The sequence below is a fragment of the Alternaria arbusti genome (genome assembly GCF_024043155.1).
Source record: "Alternaria arbusti strain BMP 1465 chromosome Unknown scaffold_5, whole genome shotgun sequence".
NCBI classification, from domain to species: Eukaryota; Fungi; Ascomycota; class Dothideomycetes; order Pleosporales; family Pleosporaceae; genus Alternaria; species Alternaria arbusti.
The window spans coordinates 1,337,146-1,352,818 of NW_026249945.1; the positions used below are offsets into that span (position 1 = coordinate 1,337,146).

General features: G+C 53.9%; 8 protein-coding genes across 8 annotated transcripts; 2 read left to right on the top strand and 6 right to left on the bottom strand.

Moving 5' to 3' along the window:
* Positions 1-257: 257 nt before the first annotated feature.
* J4E86_004969 (uncharacterized protein) lies at positions 258-1,242 on the bottom strand (the record flags this gene model as incomplete). Its single annotated transcript, XM_051445506.1, has 5 exons — positions 258-451; positions 498-806; positions 888-941; positions 993-1,028; positions 1,185-1,242. 5 exons carry the CDS (start codon positions 1,240-1,242, stop codon positions 258-260), a joined length of 651 nt encoding a protein of 216 aa, XP_051303603.1.
* Positions 1,243-2,259: 1,017 nt separating this feature from the next.
* On the bottom strand, positions 2,260-4,053 carry J4E86_004970 (uncharacterized protein; the record flags this gene model as incomplete). Its single annotated transcript, XM_051445507.1, has 4 exons — positions 2,260-2,331; positions 2,384-3,118; positions 3,178-3,759; positions 3,901-4,053. 4 exons carry the CDS (start codon positions 4,051-4,053, stop codon positions 2,260-2,262), a joined length of 1,542 nt encoding a protein of 513 aa, XP_051303604.1.
* Positions 4,054-4,534: 481 nt separating this feature from the next.
* Positions 4,535-5,920, bottom strand: J4E86_004971 (uncharacterized protein; the record flags this gene model as incomplete). Its single annotated transcript, XM_051445508.1, has 3 exons — positions 4,535-4,718; positions 4,767-5,541; positions 5,593-5,920. The coding sequence occupies 3 exons, from the start codon at positions 5,918-5,920 to the stop codon at positions 4,535-4,537; spliced, it is 1,287 nt and encodes a 428-aa protein (XP_051303605.1).
* A 505-nt stretch (positions 5,921-6,425) lies between these two features.
* On the top strand, positions 6,426-9,182 carry J4E86_004972 (uncharacterized protein; the record flags this gene model as incomplete). Its single annotated transcript, XM_051445509.1, has 5 exons — positions 6,426-6,618; positions 6,667-6,737; positions 6,787-6,853; positions 7,091-8,414; positions 8,462-9,182. The coding sequence occupies 5 exons, from the start codon at positions 6,426-6,428 to the stop codon at positions 9,180-9,182; spliced, it is 2,376 nt and encodes a 791-aa protein (XP_051303606.1).
* A 710-nt stretch (positions 9,183-9,892) lies between these two features.
* On the top strand, positions 9,893-11,337 carry J4E86_004973 (uncharacterized protein; the record flags this gene model as incomplete). Its single annotated transcript, XM_051445510.1, has 5 exons — positions 9,893-10,437; positions 10,518-10,754; positions 10,841-11,064; positions 11,116-11,218; positions 11,274-11,337. The coding sequence occupies 5 exons, from the start codon at positions 9,893-9,895 to the stop codon at positions 11,335-11,337; spliced, it is 1,173 nt and encodes a 390-aa protein (XP_051303607.1).
* An 80-nt stretch (positions 11,338-11,417) lies between these two features.
* Positions 11,418-12,316, bottom strand: J4E86_004974 (uncharacterized protein; the record flags this gene model as incomplete). Its single annotated transcript, XM_051445511.1, has 2 exons — positions 11,418-11,640; positions 11,709-12,316. 2 exons carry the CDS (start codon positions 12,314-12,316, stop codon positions 11,418-11,420), a joined length of 831 nt encoding a protein of 276 aa, XP_051303608.1.
* A 488-nt stretch (positions 12,317-12,804) lies between these two features.
* J4E86_004975 (uncharacterized protein) lies at positions 12,805-13,703 on the bottom strand (the record flags this gene model as incomplete). The annotated part of the gene is made up of 2 exons (XM_051445512.1): positions 12,805-12,894; positions 12,945-13,703. The coding sequence occupies 2 exons, from the start codon at positions 13,701-13,703 to the stop codon at positions 12,805-12,807; spliced, it is 849 nt and encodes a 282-aa protein (XP_051303609.1).
* Positions 13,704-13,978: 275 nt separating this feature from the next.
* J4E86_004976 (uncharacterized protein) lies at positions 13,979-15,295 on the bottom strand (the record flags this gene model as incomplete). The annotated part of the gene is made up of 3 exons (XM_051445513.1): positions 13,979-14,720; positions 14,781-15,026; positions 15,075-15,295. The coding sequence occupies 3 exons, from the start codon at positions 15,293-15,295 to the stop codon at positions 13,979-13,981; spliced, it is 1,209 nt and encodes a 402-aa protein (XP_051303610.1).
* Between the last annotated feature and the right edge of the window lie 378 nt (positions 15,296-15,673).

Sequence of the window (15,673 nt, forward strand, 5' to 3'; positions counted from 1 at the left end):
TCGAAATAATGGTAGAATGGTTGAAGTAAGGGATACAATGTTCGTGGGGTATCAGTGTAAGAATCGTGAAGAACTTTTGCCGTATCCGTTGATGACTCGTGAATGCGTGAGATATGCCGATATGATGCTGAGATTGGCCAGGAAAACGATTGTGATGAAATGACAAACTAATGGAAGGCATGGAAATGCATGCCAGGTAAGCCAGTGGTCGCCGCGATGTTACTCAATGGTGGACCTCTGGCGATGCTCACAGTCGTCTAAGCGACAGTAGCGGTGGGGGCAGCGGCCGGGACGGGAGCAGCAGCGACGGGGGCAGCGGTGGCATCGCCGTTGACCTCAGCCTGTGTGCAGTCGCGGGAGATGTGACCGGTCTCGCCGCAGCGGTAGCAAGTCTTACCGGCAGTGTTCAATGGGCCACCGTTGGGAGCAGTGCAGTCGCGGGAGATGTGGCCTGGTTTGGTCAGGGATCGTAACTAAGATGCGCTCAATTTACTCACCAAGTTTGCCGCAGGCGTAGCACTTCATGGCTTGGGCCTGGCAATCACGGGCAAAGTGGTTGGGTCCACCGCACTTGTAGCAGGTGGCCGGGCGAGCGCCGCCAGCGAAGCCGCCACGGAAACCTCCTCCGTATCCGCCACGGGGAGCACCGGCGCCGCGACCCATTCCAGGGTTGGGGCAGTTGCGGGCAAGGTGGCCGGCGATACCGCAGCTGTAGCAACGTCCGCTTGTGCCGGCTCCGCTCAGGCGCAGAGTCGGGCAGTCAGCCTGGACGTGTCCGAGACCCTGGCAGTGGTAGCACTGCTTGGCTGTTCCTTTGTCAGCCCTTCATTCTCTATATGTATAGCCGCCTGTGTTCTCGACATGCGCCAGGACTCGGGGTGACGTACTCTCGGTGGTGCGTGGGTGCGGGCATCCGTTGGACTCGTGGCCTGGCTGCTTGCCTGAGCAGAGGTTAGTCCATAGTCGCAAGTGGTGGTTGGGCGCAGACTTACAGTTGTAGCAAAGCCTCTCAGACGAAGAGCAGACCTCTGCGCATTGTTGTTAGTCGCATTATCTTGCGGAAGCTGCCACATTGCTCGGGATCACGCGATGCAGGTACCGCAGCCAGAGACAATGTTCGCGATACAAGTCCCGGCCATGCGACTGCAGCGCGCGCGCCGAACAGATGCTCGGATATCGCTTACCGGCGTAGTGGCCAACGTTTCCGCACTTGAAGCACGCACGACGGGATAGAGAAGACATGATGATGTTTCTCTGCGTATATCTGGGCAGCGTATAAGTATGTATGGTCGGTGGTTGTGTGAGCAGCGAGGAGGAGTGGATCGCGAATGAGGGGCGGTTGTGTGGTGTGTTTGCTGCGACGTGTGCTTTGATCCTCTGGTTTGCTCGAGGAATACGCGCCGAACAGCAGGAGTGATAGGCGCACGTACCTGCTTCGTTTACTTCTTCAATTTCTTCACCTGCGTTCGCCAGTCAGTCGCAGATTTTTCGAGGGGCTGTTGTCGAGGGGTAAAGACTGCGGACGGAGCACGCGCCAGGGCGGAACCTCGCGCGCACCCTCGAGACGGAGGAATCCTCGGCAGGCGCAACCTACTTTCTTTCAACTTTCCAGACCTTCTTCCCGCTGCGACACTTCTTCAACCTCCTGCCAGTGGTGTATGTGGTGAGAGAATGAGGGGATCGTGGAATGTTCGGGCAACGGGCAAAATGCATCTCCCATGACGGTGGTCCCTGCTCCGTGCGCTAGCGAAATGCGCAATCTGGTTCTTCCCGAGGTCGAAAGTGCGTCCCAAACGGCCCCCAATCGCATCATGCGACGTTTCAAACGACTGCAACCTTACCCTCTTCACCCTAGACAGGTTCTGTCTCCTATACTCGTGCAGCAGAGGCGCTTTCCTCATGCCGTCGGCCCCTGACCTATCTTTTCCAGTTCCTCCGCTGCTGCCGCCAGCTCGAGAACTATGTCTCTGCCCCGCTTCATGACACCATTGCTGCAGTCGCATGTCTGGAGCTAGGACACAAAGTTAGCTTCTCCACAAGTCAGTTAGTAATCACCCTTTGGGAGGTCCAGATATGTCAGAGGCGCCGAAGAGGCAACTGGCCGATATATTCATAAGCATTCGTGTCTATGTATTATTCAATGCCACAGTAGTGGAGCTTCCGTTGTAAGAGTGGGTGGCCATATTCCTTACTCTACTGTGTCGTTCCGAAAAGAAGGTCTCAGGGCGCCCACACGTTGTATCGAGATTTGTAGGTCTTCTAGTCTTCAGACTCGATGACCGCAGGCGCCTTGATTGTCCTGCTCTTGAGGAAGTCAAGGCCTTCGCCACCCTGTTTTGGATTAGCATATAGTCGTATATCTCAAACAGCCTCGAGAACTTACGTAGGAGATCAATGGTGAAACTTCGACATAGGAGTCGGAGTCCTCGCTGACGACAGTCGCACCGGCGGCTTGCACCCATTTCCTGCCCTGGGTCATGATATCCGCCTTGCTGGTATCCGGGTCGTCTTCACCAGTTCCGCGAGCGTTCTTCAAGGGGGAGAACTCGTCCTCACGCTTCACTTCCATGCAGGCAAACTTCTCCAGAGTCAGGAAGGGGAAGCAGTCAAAGACAAACTGCTCCAGCTTGATGCCATTTGGCTTCTCTGGCTTCACTGTCTCTCCGGACTCGGTGTTGACGAAAGGAATCTTCTTGCGGGCGACGTGGTGAGGCAGCTTCTTTGCCCACTCTGGGATGCTCTCGAGGAACTTGTATGAGTAGTAGTGGTTGACAATGTTGGCAGCACGGAACTTGAGCAGGCTGGAGTCCTTTGAGTCCTTGGCCTCTGCATCCTCGGTAGAAATTTCCGAGTATTCGACAACATCTGGCTTGCCGTTCTTCTGCAGGATGAGGCCAACGGACTCCTTGGCGTTGCGCTTGCGGACGACCTTGGTAGCGATGTCAACGTTCTTTGAGGCGGAGAAACCGATGAAGACGGGATCGGCGACCTTGACGAGGCAGTTGTCGACGCAGTAGGCGTGAATGTGCTGGATGCCGCGCTTGCCCATGTCTTGCACAACGCCGGACTGGATGAGAGCTTGGTAGAGACCGCCGTTGCCATCGGGTGCGACAGCGACCTAGTCATTCTTAGTATGTTGTCCTGGTCTAACAGAACCCTGAATGAGAGCGGACGTACCTTTGACTTGCTCTCTAGCAGGATCTTGCCCTCGTTCGAGATGCACGGCAAGACACCCTGCTCGAAGATGACGACGTTCTCCTTCTTCAGGCCAAAGTAGTTGTGTTTCTCGAAGAAGTCGGCGGTAGGGCCGCGAGTAGGCCCGCTGGTCATGACGTACCACGGGATGGTTACGCTCTCCTTGTTGTGCTTCTTGGCGGCCAACATCTCGGCCTTCCTGATCCTCTCACCCTGCAGCTGGAACAGGCTCTTCTTGCTAGGAAGGCCAATGTCGAAGCATCCCTTGGGCGCTGAGCTGCCCAGGCGGGTGCCCTGGCCACCAGCCATGAGCACAACCGCGACCTTGTTCTCGGCGATCAGGTCCAGTCCGCTGTCGTACCACTTGTCGAGGTCCTCCTGGGAGGACGAGAGGACGGAGGATGTGGCATTCTCGGGGAGGGGCTCGAGCTTGTTCTCGCTGGCTTCGGTCTCGGCGGGGTGGAGGGCTCGCTCTGTGATTTCGTTGATGTAGTCGGGGTTGAAGTTGCTCAGCTGCTCGAAGAGGGTCGCCTTCTCGGCTGTGGAGAGCTTGTCGTAGAAGGCCTAATTGCGTCTGTCAGTAAACATGCATGTGATGAGAACAAGTCCTGGGGCACGTCGCGGGGTTGAGCAAGCCATGCAGTGCTCACACAGTCCAGCGAGGTGCTCCCAGACTTGCAACACCAACGCCCGGGCTGCACTTACAAAAACCTGCTCTTGGCCAGCCTTCTGGTACTTGGCCTTGAGCTCATTCAGCTGCTCCTCTGTTGGCTCCTTCGCCGGTGTGCCCTGAGGTGCGCCCCCGGTGATGTTGAGCTTCTCGAGCGCGCTGTTGACGGTATCCTTAATGGCGTCCATGGTGATGCGGGGTATTAGCGGGGTAATTCGTGCAATGCAGAAAGGTGTTGTAATTGATCTCGAAAGTCTATGCTTGATATATACACTGAATTCGTGGAAAGGTACAGTTTTGCTGGCTCACCGCGTCCTTATGAAGATTCGACTGCAGCATAGCACTGACGCTTCGTGTTGCCCCACTCGGCGTGCGTCCCTGCTGCACATGGGTGCGATCGAGCCTCCCGAGATCGTCAGCGCCCGCGTCACTAATTTTAGACCTGTTGTGTACCCTTCGTATTTCATGAGCTGCGACTACATCGTAAAGCTAGCAGTATGGCGAGTCGCTTAATGCCACTCGTAACTACACAATCCCAACCAGAAACCTCTAGTTGAGCAAACAACAAGCAAAATATATGCCGCTTCAGCGCAATGCTTAACACCAGGCCATCCAAAAAGCAAGCCATATGCAACTCCCGCAACGCCATGACGTCGTGTAACCATCTTACTAATGTCCGTTGACCTCCGCCTTCTCAGGCTCAGCGGGCTTGAGCGCTTTCTGCGGCGCTGGGTTCAGTATGCGAGTGGCGTCGATCAAGCCGGCGTTGGGGTTCAGCTTAAGACCAAAGCCTGGAAGGTCGAGAGTCTTGACGTCGAGATATCCCTTGGTGGGAATTGGCTCGTTGGTGAAGCTGCACAGTATTAGCACAACACTTTGCGCACGCGGAAGGGAAACTTACAGGTTGCCGAACACGGGCAACACAGACTTGCCATCCGGTGAGTTCGCGAGGTACTCTTGGAAAGGCGAGTTGGCCTGAGAAACGACGAAATGGTACGAGTATGGTCCACTGGCGTGAGGAACAACGGGAATATCGTAGGCAGCAGCCATAGCCGAGATCTTAATGAGCTCAGTCATACCGCCAACCCACATAACATCGGGTTGGAGAATGTCTAGGTTGCGGCCCTCGATGAGTTTCCTGAAGCCATATCGTGAGTACTCGTGTTCGCCAGTGGTGAACTTCATGCGGGGGTGAGCGCGCTTGATCTGCTCAAAGCCATCCGAGTCGTCGGGCGACAAGCACTCTTCCCACCAGTTCAAGTTGAGGTGCTCGGTGGCCTTGACCACTTCGATGGTGTAGGGTACGTTCAAGCTCATGTAGCAGTCGACCATGAGGGGGAAGTCTGGCCCTACACTTTCGCGATGCTTGGTGAGGAACTCGACATTCTTCTTCAAGCCTTCAACACCCTCACCAGGGCCGTATGGTAGTGGTACCTTGGCGCCGAAAAAGCCCATTTCCTTTGCCGCGGCTGGCTCAGGACCAGTGCAGTAGAAGTTGAGCCTTTCCCGGGTCGCTCCACCGAGCATCTTGTATACGGGCTCGTTGCGGATGTGGCCGAGCAGATCCCAAATAGCAAGATCGATGACTGAGATGACAGCGACTGGAAGACCCTTGCGACCGTAGAACATGGAAGCGCGGTACATTTGCTCGAACATGTGGTTTGTGTCTCTGGGATCTAGCTTGGATCAGAATGAAGACTCGTAGCGTCGCACAGTTGGATACTCACCTTGGCCTATTAAGAAGCGCTCAAAGTGCTCAGCGACCAGCCAGCACGCTGGCGGCCCGCCAAAGCCAGTAGCGAAACCCTTGGTGCCGTCGCTGGCCTCGAGCTCTACACAGAAAGATCCCAGAACATTGATTCCCCAGCTAGTTCTTGACTTTCGGTACTGCTCATATCCGCTCATGGGAGTGGAGATCTTGCTGTCGATGAGCCAGTGTCCACCAGCGACATTATGGTAGTCTCCGCCGCTGCCGGGGCCCTGTGTTATGAATGTTCGCACGTGTTGGATGGTCGGGAAGGAGCGCGCTGCGCCAGATTCTTCAGTGGAAGGCATGATCACGTTGGGGAGAGGAGTGGAATCGACAAAGCAGAAGACCACAGAGTATAGAGGAGGGGTAGATAAGTGCACGGAGGGTCAGAAATGATATTTAAACCGCGGGATAGCGGCATGCCAGGCTTCGCGTCTGATCAAGAGGGTCCCTCGGTCCATCTCGCTGCGATTTGCGACGATTTGCGACGACTTGGGAAGAGCCATTGATACCTGGGCTAAGAAGTGGAGCGCAAACGCGTGAGTAGGCGTCGCTGTGAGGCGTTCGGCACCAAGATCGGAATGTGGACAAGGCCGAAGCATGTGTTTTTGCTGACGAGTATTGTACCGAAAAGCCAGCGGCCCACTCGGTGCCACCAATCGAAGGATGCGGAGGGCGCGCTTGCCGGTCTATACGATTTACGATATCTGGGGTAGGGAACTAGAGCGTGCAGGCGGGGCTGCAAGAGTAGAACCCTCGGTGTAGCTCTTCCGAACCTGCACGCCCCCAATCGCATTCGCATTCATCATCATGGACGCCAGCACAACCCACCAGCAGGCGGCAAGTCCAAACGGCACTGCGAAGCTCTCAAACCACTCTCCTGGCGATGCGCAAGACTGGAGTGGTGATGAACGCTCCAGCGACGAAGAAGCCCACGACAGAAGCCAAAGCGGCACGTCCAACAAGCGGAAGCGGCCGCTTTCTGTGAGTTGTGAGACATGCAGTAAGTGTGACACAACATGATGAGGCTGTTGAGGCTCACCATGCGTAGAGCAGCGAAAAGTCAAATGCGACAGAGGCGCGCCTGCCTGTTCCTGGTGCTTGAAGAACCACTCAGCATGCGTCAGTTGCGCCATCCACTGACATCACCCCCAATACTCAATCGCATCAGGTCTACCTTCCGCGCAAGAAGCCCGGCCTGCGCGCTGGCTATGGACGGGAGCTCGAGTCGAGACTTGGTAAGTTGCGCATCCTCACCACCCTGTTCTGGAGTAGCCGAGGTCTGGATAAGCAGACTGAAGTTTGCCGTCATCGCTGGCAAACCTCGCGCGCCCACAGTCACGACAGTGCCCAGGTGGGACTTGATGGAGGTCACGACTGTCGCGCAGCTTGACTAAGCGGGCGCTCCTTCTGTCCGCCAGCCAGTGACCCTACAGGGCAATCGCGACCACAGCTGACAATCGTCCCTTCCTCAGACAAACTCGAAGCGCTCCTCGTACAGCAGCAGTCGCAAATCAACCATCTCTCCAGCACCCAAGTCGCCACGTCCGGCCCGTCACCGCAAGAGGTAGCCGCGTTCCGAAGCCCGCCCGTCATCCAAACCCCCCATATACCGCGTCCCGAAACGGCCCTCTTCATCCAGAAGCCCACGTTCCCTTCGCAGAGCGCAATACAGAACCAATATGGCAACGGCGTCACGGACAATAGACCCACCCCCTCGGTCACGGGGAATGGCTACCAGTCCGAGGATGTGAGCATGAGCGGTGGCTTGTCCAGAGACGGCTACACACCATACAATGAGCAATACCAGCCGGCAATATCGAGGACTCTCGGCCACGCGGATGCCGACTTCCCACCGTATGACCTTCTGTATGGCCTCGTCGATCTTTTCTTCAAGCACATCAACACCTGGTGCCCCATCCTCCACCGCCAGAGCACGCTGAACTCGCTCTTCGGAGACGCGACGCTAGAAGAGGCCGATCGAATCATATTACATGCAGTTGTCGCAACGACTGTCAAGTTCTCTACCGACCAGCGCTTGACTGCCGAGAAGCGCACGCGCTACCATAAAAACTCCAAAGAGAAAGTCCTGCTGTATGGCATCGAGAACAGCTCTGTAAAGTCGTTGCAGGCACTTGTGATCCTCGCTCTGGACGTTGTTGGCTGCTCCAATGGCCCTCCCGGCTGGAACCTTCTGGCTCTCATCACGCGCTCAGTCGTCCAGCTAGGACTGTCGGTCGAAAGCTACTCACCGAGCGTCGCTCCACAATTTGCGTCGATATACACCTTGCGCGCCATGACGCTGCCTGAGCCCAAGGACTGGATCGAAGAAGAGAGCCGACGCCGCCTTTTCTGGATGATTTACGTCCTAGACCGGTATGCGACCGTTGCCACGGCTTTCGAATTCGCTCTCGACGAAAAGGAGATCGACCGTCGGTTGCCGTGTCGCGACGACATGTATGCGCGAAACGTGCCCGTCGAGACGCGATGGTTCCACACTTCGACAAGATCTGACTACAGCATGAACAGACCAGAAAACTTAGGCTCCTTCTCATACTACGTCGAAGTCCTAGGGATTCTCACACGCATCCACAAATTCCTCAAGAAGCCTGTAGACATTACATCCTTGTCCGACGTCGAGACCTGGCAAAGCGAGTATCGTGAGCTTGACAATGCCATCGAGCAATGGAAGTACAATCTTCCTCAAGAATTTGGCAACTCTGCGAGATTGTTTGCAAAGCCGGGTATGGGACAGAATTTGGACAGTGGTTTGGTGATGCTCCATGCGGCCTTCCACACGTAAGTTTGTCTTCCCTTTGCCTTAAGGAAGAAACTAACTCTGGCAGCACTGTGATTCGTCTTCACTCATCCGCGGCCTACCCTACCCATCGTTCACCCATCTTCACACCGTCCTTCAGCGCTAGCCAGCGATGTCTCAGTGCTGTTGAGAATATCACAGCTCTTTGTGCTACCGTACGCGACAACGGTTTGCTAAGCAAGCTTGGTCCGCCCTTCGCATTCTCGCTCTGGGTAGCTGCACGTGTCCTCTTGGTCCACGGATCCACCATCGATCACCGAGTCGACCAATCCATCAACCTCCTGGTCAGCACACTTCAGGATATGGGTCAGTACTGGGAAGTGGGCACGCGCTATGCAAGTCTTCTTTCTCGCGTACTTTCCGAATACCAAGAGAGCCAGGAGACTCCCGCCGGTGCGAATGGTGAACGGGTGACACCCTCAACTGTCAAGATCCTCGCCGACATGCGACGATGTGCATTTGATCTCGACTTCCTCATATCCCGTCAACCTAAGCTCAGCAACAAGCAAAATCTGAAGATACCATCGGTGACTCCAGCTCGAACACCTGCAGCGAATGAGCTAGAGTATCTCGATGTGTTCGACTTCTTCAACATGCCTCGACTCCCTGTGTCGATAGACGGAGCCATGAGTTACCCTGCGCCAGACGGCAACATACAATTACCGGACGGCGGGTTTGGAAACGAGTCGAACATTACCAATTATATGGTCGATGCGAGCTCAGATTGGTTTATGAAGCAGTCGGCATAATATTCATTTTTGTGTCTTGGGTGCACGGAAAATGGACTGTAAAAGTTGGTTGGTCTTTCGGTACATAATATTGCGTTTCGGACCCTGTTCATAATCTAGTCCATACAATCTCTCCATACTTTGAATGATACCCCAATTTATCTCTAACAGACTCGGTTGTCTCATCACTGGTAATCCGTGCATGTAATGAGTCGAAGCAGCTCGATTTTTATAATCGTACCCGGGCATGGCTTGGAGTGTACGCTTGTCCGGAACCGCTCATTCCGATCGGAACACCATCGCATCCTCGCTCAACCTCTGTAATCAACACTTGACAACACTTCTCACCGATCAAGCAATACTGTCATCCAACTCATTGTGATCTGCGCAGCTACTTGTATGCTCTACCAAGCTTGGGTCGATTTGGGCTTTGTACAATACCTTGTAGAAGACAATCGCCGTTTGCCGTCGGAATAGGCTGGTGAGACTCGGGATAGCGTACAAGGTATGGGTGAATCTTACTCCGATGAACCAGACGTACAAGAGAGATGAGTCATTGACATTCATATAGCTTCTTATATAGCTTCGTGCAGCGCTTGAGCATTTGATATCCAAACTAGGTTCAACGAAGAGCTCACATTTCGGCCTGGCTGTCAGCAAAGCATCTCATCATCAACATCTTCAAACATATTCCGTATCGGAAGCTATCTATTGTTACTCAACCACCCATCATGGCTTCTCAAAAAGACCATCAACACATCCTCATTCTCGGCGCCGGCGTGATCGGTCTAACAACCTCACTCGTCCTATCACACACGTACCCCACCGCCAAGATAACCGTAGTAGCAAAGCACTTCCCTGGAGACCGCTCCATAGAATACACATCTCCCTGGGCAGGCGCCAACTGGTCCTCTATGGCCCACGACAACGGGCCGCTGGAGAAATACGACGAGGCCACCTTCCACCGATTTGGTGAGCTTATCGACGGGAAGAGCGTGTTTGGTTGTCAGACGCTTAAGACTGGTGAGACGGAAGGTGTTGATGGAGTTAATGGAGGGGGCAATGAGGCGGGGCTGGGGAGAATGGGTATGTGGGCTGCATTCGATGAGCCGATTGAAGAGGCGGGTGTTTTGACTGAGGAGACGGGCAAGGTGTGGTATGATGAGTTAGTCGGGGGTTTGAGGAAGTTGGGTGGAAGTGAGTTGCCCAAGGGAGCGAACTTTGGATTCGAGTTTCCAAGTACGTTCAGGATCAACACACAGGTTTATCTGCAGTGGTACGTTGTCCCGATCATCTTTCCCTTAACGCAGACCTCTAGGTAAAGGGCCATGATCAAAGAGACTAACACTGTACCAGGCTCCAAGCTCAAGCTTTGTGCAAAGGCATCACACTCGTGCGCCGACACTACCCTTCCGTCTCAGAAGTCCTAAGCGACCACCCATCCACCACCCTTCTAGTGAACTGCACCGGTCTCGGCTCCCTCAAACTCTCCGACATCAAGGACACGAATCTGTACCCAACACGTGGTCAAACACTACTGGTCGCTGAACCCAAAACGCCAATCACCAGAATGTATGAAATGGAACGAGTCAAGTACGACCATACTATCCTACTTGCCTTCCTCCGCCCCAGACCCGACTATTCTCTGTACATCCAATTTAACTAACGAACCGAACTAGGTCTTTCCGCTCTCCGAAGCGCATCGATCCCACGACAACCTACGTCTTCCCGCGTCCGCTGGGCGGCGGCGTGATTCTAGGTGGCAGTCGTCAGGACAACGACTGGAGTGAAGAGTGGGATGAGGAACTCGGTCAGGATATCATGAAGCGATGCTGTGAGTTGTGTCCTGAATTGGGGAAGCCGGAGGATCTGCAGGTTATTGGGCGGAATGTGGGCTTGAGGCGTAAGTATCGACGTGCGAGTCATTTCACGGGGGCTGGCTGACAGTATCTAGCGTCGCGCAAGGGCGGCCCGAGGATTGAGACTGAGATGGGCAAGTGGAAGGTCCCGGTTGTGCATTGTTATGGACATGCTGGTGCGGGGTATCAGTCTTCGTGGTGAGTACATTGAAGCTCGTCTGTGTCGACAGTACGATACTAATGTTTCTTGCAGGGGCACCGCCGAGCGCGTCCTTGAGCTCGTTCAGAAGACGCTGACCCCCAGCTCGAAGCTATAATTGTTACGTCAGACGCCATTAGCTAGCCCAGACCAGGTTTGACTGCGTCAGATCACTCATCTTTCCAACTCCACTCTTGCTTAGCTCCCCATCTTCTCCTCTTTCCTCCCCTCATCCCTACTATTCCACTCCCGATCGAAAACCTGCAAACTCCTCTGCGCAGTGGGCACGACATCCAACGCCTTCACACTAACCCTATCCTTCTGGCTCAGCATGAACGCTGCCGCTTCCGCAACGTCAGGCGCAACAAGAGGCTCGAAGCCCGACATGAAAGTATCGTAGCTCTGCTTTTCGTATCCGACACTGCATGTCTTGTCAGCGCGGAACTCCACCGCAGCGCTGAAATAATGAAGAAGGGATTAAAGCCATACCGTTGCTCGTGGAAGTTTGTTGCTACAACACCAGGCCGTAACGCGAGGACTTTGATGTCAGTACCCACTAACTCTGTCCTCAGCACGTTGGTGAAGGCTTCTTGGCACGCTTTGCTAGCATGGTAGACAGCCTCGCCAGGGAACGGCGGTACCTCTAGCCCCGTTGTACTAGTGACGTTTAGAATCGTTCCCTTGCCACGCTCCTTCATCTTTCCCTCGTTCAAAACCGTATAAGCAGCGAACATGTACCCATTGATGTTTGTGCTCGTCATTGTGATGATGTCTTGGATCTTGAGGTCGGGGAAGCGTGACGGCGCGCCTATAGCTAAACCGGCGTTGTTGATTAGAACATCGATGTGGGAGACTTGCTGGACGATGTTTGAGACGGCGGTGCTGAGGGATGTGTGGTCTTGCACGTCGACGACTGATGTGAAGATCTTCAGGTCTTTGTGCTCTTTCTTGAGTTCGTCGGAGAGGGCCTTTAGCTTGTCGCCTGAGCGTGCAAAAAGGATGAGTGTTGCGCTTTCAGCGGCTAGTCGACGCGCGATGGCTGCGCCGATGCCCATAGAAGCCCCTGTGATGAGGATGGTTTGGTCTCTGAGTGACATGGTAAGGGGTAGAAGTATGAGGATGAGATGGATGGATGAATTGAGATAATAGTTCACTTGGTGTGAAATCTCGGGACTATTTTCTTACGACTGACCGTGAGAAGACGATGATAATGACAATGATTACACAGGAAGTACATGTGCGGAGGATGGACATGCTAGTAGGCTTTCGGTGGAGCAAGAATGACGTCATCAGCATCGCATTTGTCATCTACGAATGGTGTCCGATGTGTATAACACGTTGCATTGGGTGTGTAGTAAATATAGTCCATAAGGGTATCTCTGTAAACAATCATTCTGATAGCGTGAGTCATGTAGCAAATTAAAGGTCTTAGGCGTTGACTTACAATTCGTATCTGGCATTGCCATCGCAGCGCGAGTCCGCATCTTGTGAAGAGCGCAAATTCCAGTCGCTTATGCTTATGAGCTTTAGACTTGAAATAGTCGAGGCATATCAAAGAGTGTTGTTGGCTGTTCGATCGAAATCATCAACCATCCCACCTCTGCGCCTCTTTGTTATAACCGATGAGCTTAAGGTCGATGTTGAGGGTCTTGAGCATCATGTCCATCGTGAACGACTGCATCAACGTTAGTATCATGACGTACGTGTACATCTTCGCGCACTCACATCATCGTCTGCTCCCTTGAATGTCTCCTTCTCCTCCTCTCCTTTGTCCCTTTCCGAATCCATCTCGGCATAGCGATCATACGCTTCTTCAGAAACCTCACCACTCTCTTTCGCCTCTTCCATCTTTTCACGTTCCGCTTCCATCTCTTCTCTATCCCATTGCATCTGTCGTTCCTTGGATTCTTTCTCACGTTCCTTCCATGCGCCTACCCCGCCCATCCTGTTGACCCTGTCTCTAGTGCTACCAAACAGCTCTTCCGCCGCCGCACGACTTGCTGTGCGCCATTTGTCGACCAGTACGACCAGGTCGTCATCCTTCGTAGTTGTAGCGAGGGTCTGAGCTTGTGTAAGCATCTGGATCTCATTGCGGATCTGCATGATCTCGCGTGCGACCGAGGGTTTCGACGGTGCCTTCTTCGACGCGACACGTGACGGGGTAGATAGGTTCGGACGTGAGACGAGAGGTTTCGAGACGCGTGGTGTCACCTTGAACGTTGCTGGTGTTTTCGGGGGTTGCATAGGGGCGGAACATGTAGCCGCTTGCTGTGCGCCATTGTCTGCAGGGGCGGTACTTCTAGCAGGAGCGATCGTTGTCCTAGGTGTATCGAGCGCAGGAGTGTGGACCTCAGGCGGATCTGAGGATGGCGGGTCATCGCCTATGCTGGGCTTCAACGGCGTGCGGAACGGCGATTTGAACGGCTTCTGGAGCGTTTTCGTGGCTTCGTTCAGCCGGCGACGTTTCGCTTGCGGGGTCGACATCTTCGCGGGTGTTTGGGCATTGGTAGCGGCGATCAATTCTCGAAGTGGGGGTTGGTGAGTGTCTTGAGACTGGCGATGTCATCTGTCGCTTCTGATTCCGGATGGTCTGACGCGTCGCGCTAGAGCCTCGTCATCACGTGTCCATCATGGCGTCTTTTCTAGGAACTGACGACCGGCAGCTCTATTGAACGAGGCAGCTACGAAAATCATACGCGTTTCATGATAGACTCAAATCTTCACAAGAACGAAGGTCGTATTGTGATAAGCACGATTATCTAAGCATACACATAGCACAGCGGCCCCGAGGTAGTAGAGAAGAACTCCTTGCTCGCGATGTGGTTCTGACCTGGCGGCGCCACCACATCCAACTCCTGCTGATCTGTCGGTTTACCCTTGGGACTGTTGGGAATTGACCAATGAGTGCCGCCTTCGTACATGCTTGTGCGAGACTTGACCTCCTTCTCTTGATACATGGCCCACATCCACCAGTGCCTGTCCAGCTGACCATGATGCAGCCAGAAGGCTGGCTCCGCAGGGCTCACATAGACATCGCCCCCGGGATCACCCCAGATAGAGAAGTGACCACCAATGTGCAACGCTGAAAGGCTGTTCGTCGCGTTGGTCTGGAGTGTGTCCTGGAAGGTACCAATGGCCTTATTGGTGGTGATGTGGAATAGAAGATCTTGAGGACGGAGGTAGCGCTCGGTGAAAAAGTTGCTTACGTCGCGACGGTGACAGCGTGGATTTTCACCATAGCCATCGGCGCGTGGGTTTGGTGGGATTTTGAGTTTGGGGTCCATGGTGGGCGCGAGGGGACCAAGACGAATGGTCAAATTGGTGAATGGACCTTTACTGATACAGCCTCCTCCCGGTCCACCAGGAAGCGTCTCACCCGGCCATAGACTCATGCCTGCATGCGGTCCGATTGGATCACCATTCCCACCCATGCTCCATTCGTCGCCGTTGAAGATGGGGCTGTTAACGAGATCGGTGTACTTGGCCCAGTTCCAGTAGGGTCTGTGATGGGTAGGTGAGGTTAGTGTATGCTTTACACAAGATGTACAGGAGAATACTCACTGGTAGCCTTTGTAGCCACATTCCGTGCGAAGCGCTGTTTCGTAGGCCCATATGTAGTAACGGTGCCAGTGCATGAAGTTTGCCGTGGCGTGAACCGTCGGTGTCATGTTCATATGCACCACAACAAAGTCTTCATAGCGAGACTTTGCTCCAGGATATTGACCAGCAGGAAGTTTGGAGGGCGCCTTGAGCATGCAATTGACTGCCGTGGTGTATGCTTTCCGTTCCTCTTTCGTGAGATCGCCGCTATCATGTGTTAGCATCATGACCGTGGCAGTGCCCGAACTTACTTACAACTCCTTGCGTACAGCAACAGTGTCCTTGTTACATGTCGCAGGCCTCGTCAGACCGTCTGACAGCGTCCCATCCAGTACCTTGTATGCATTTGCGAGAGCTTGCTTCTGGACACCGTCGAGGGTAAGCGTGTCTTGCCTCTGAGTAAAAGGAGATGCTGAAGCGCTAGAGAACAGAGACAGAGATGCCACAAGGGCCTTGAAAACCGCAATGCCTGCCATCGATTGATTTCTAGCGATTCAGCTAAGTGCGGATCTCAATGCTTTTATGTCGAGCACCATGATCAGCCTCCTTCTCCAATGCAGGCCAACATCAACCGTGCCATACTACTGCATGTGCTGGGTCATATATTTAGAGGGTTGCCCGACGTGGGGCGAAGTTCTACAAAGCTCTGCTGTAATGAACACCCTTGGCATGCAACACACGTACCGACGAAATACTGCTGTGCAAGGGTGTTCCAATATCATAACTATCTCAACGAACAGCCATTCCTGTTCATGGGGTCTGCAGCATGCCATTCATGGTGGCCACGAGTGGTCACAGAGTCCATGCTTTTAGTGTCCAAGACCTGAGCTGCATCTGACCGCGTTGATGAGAGG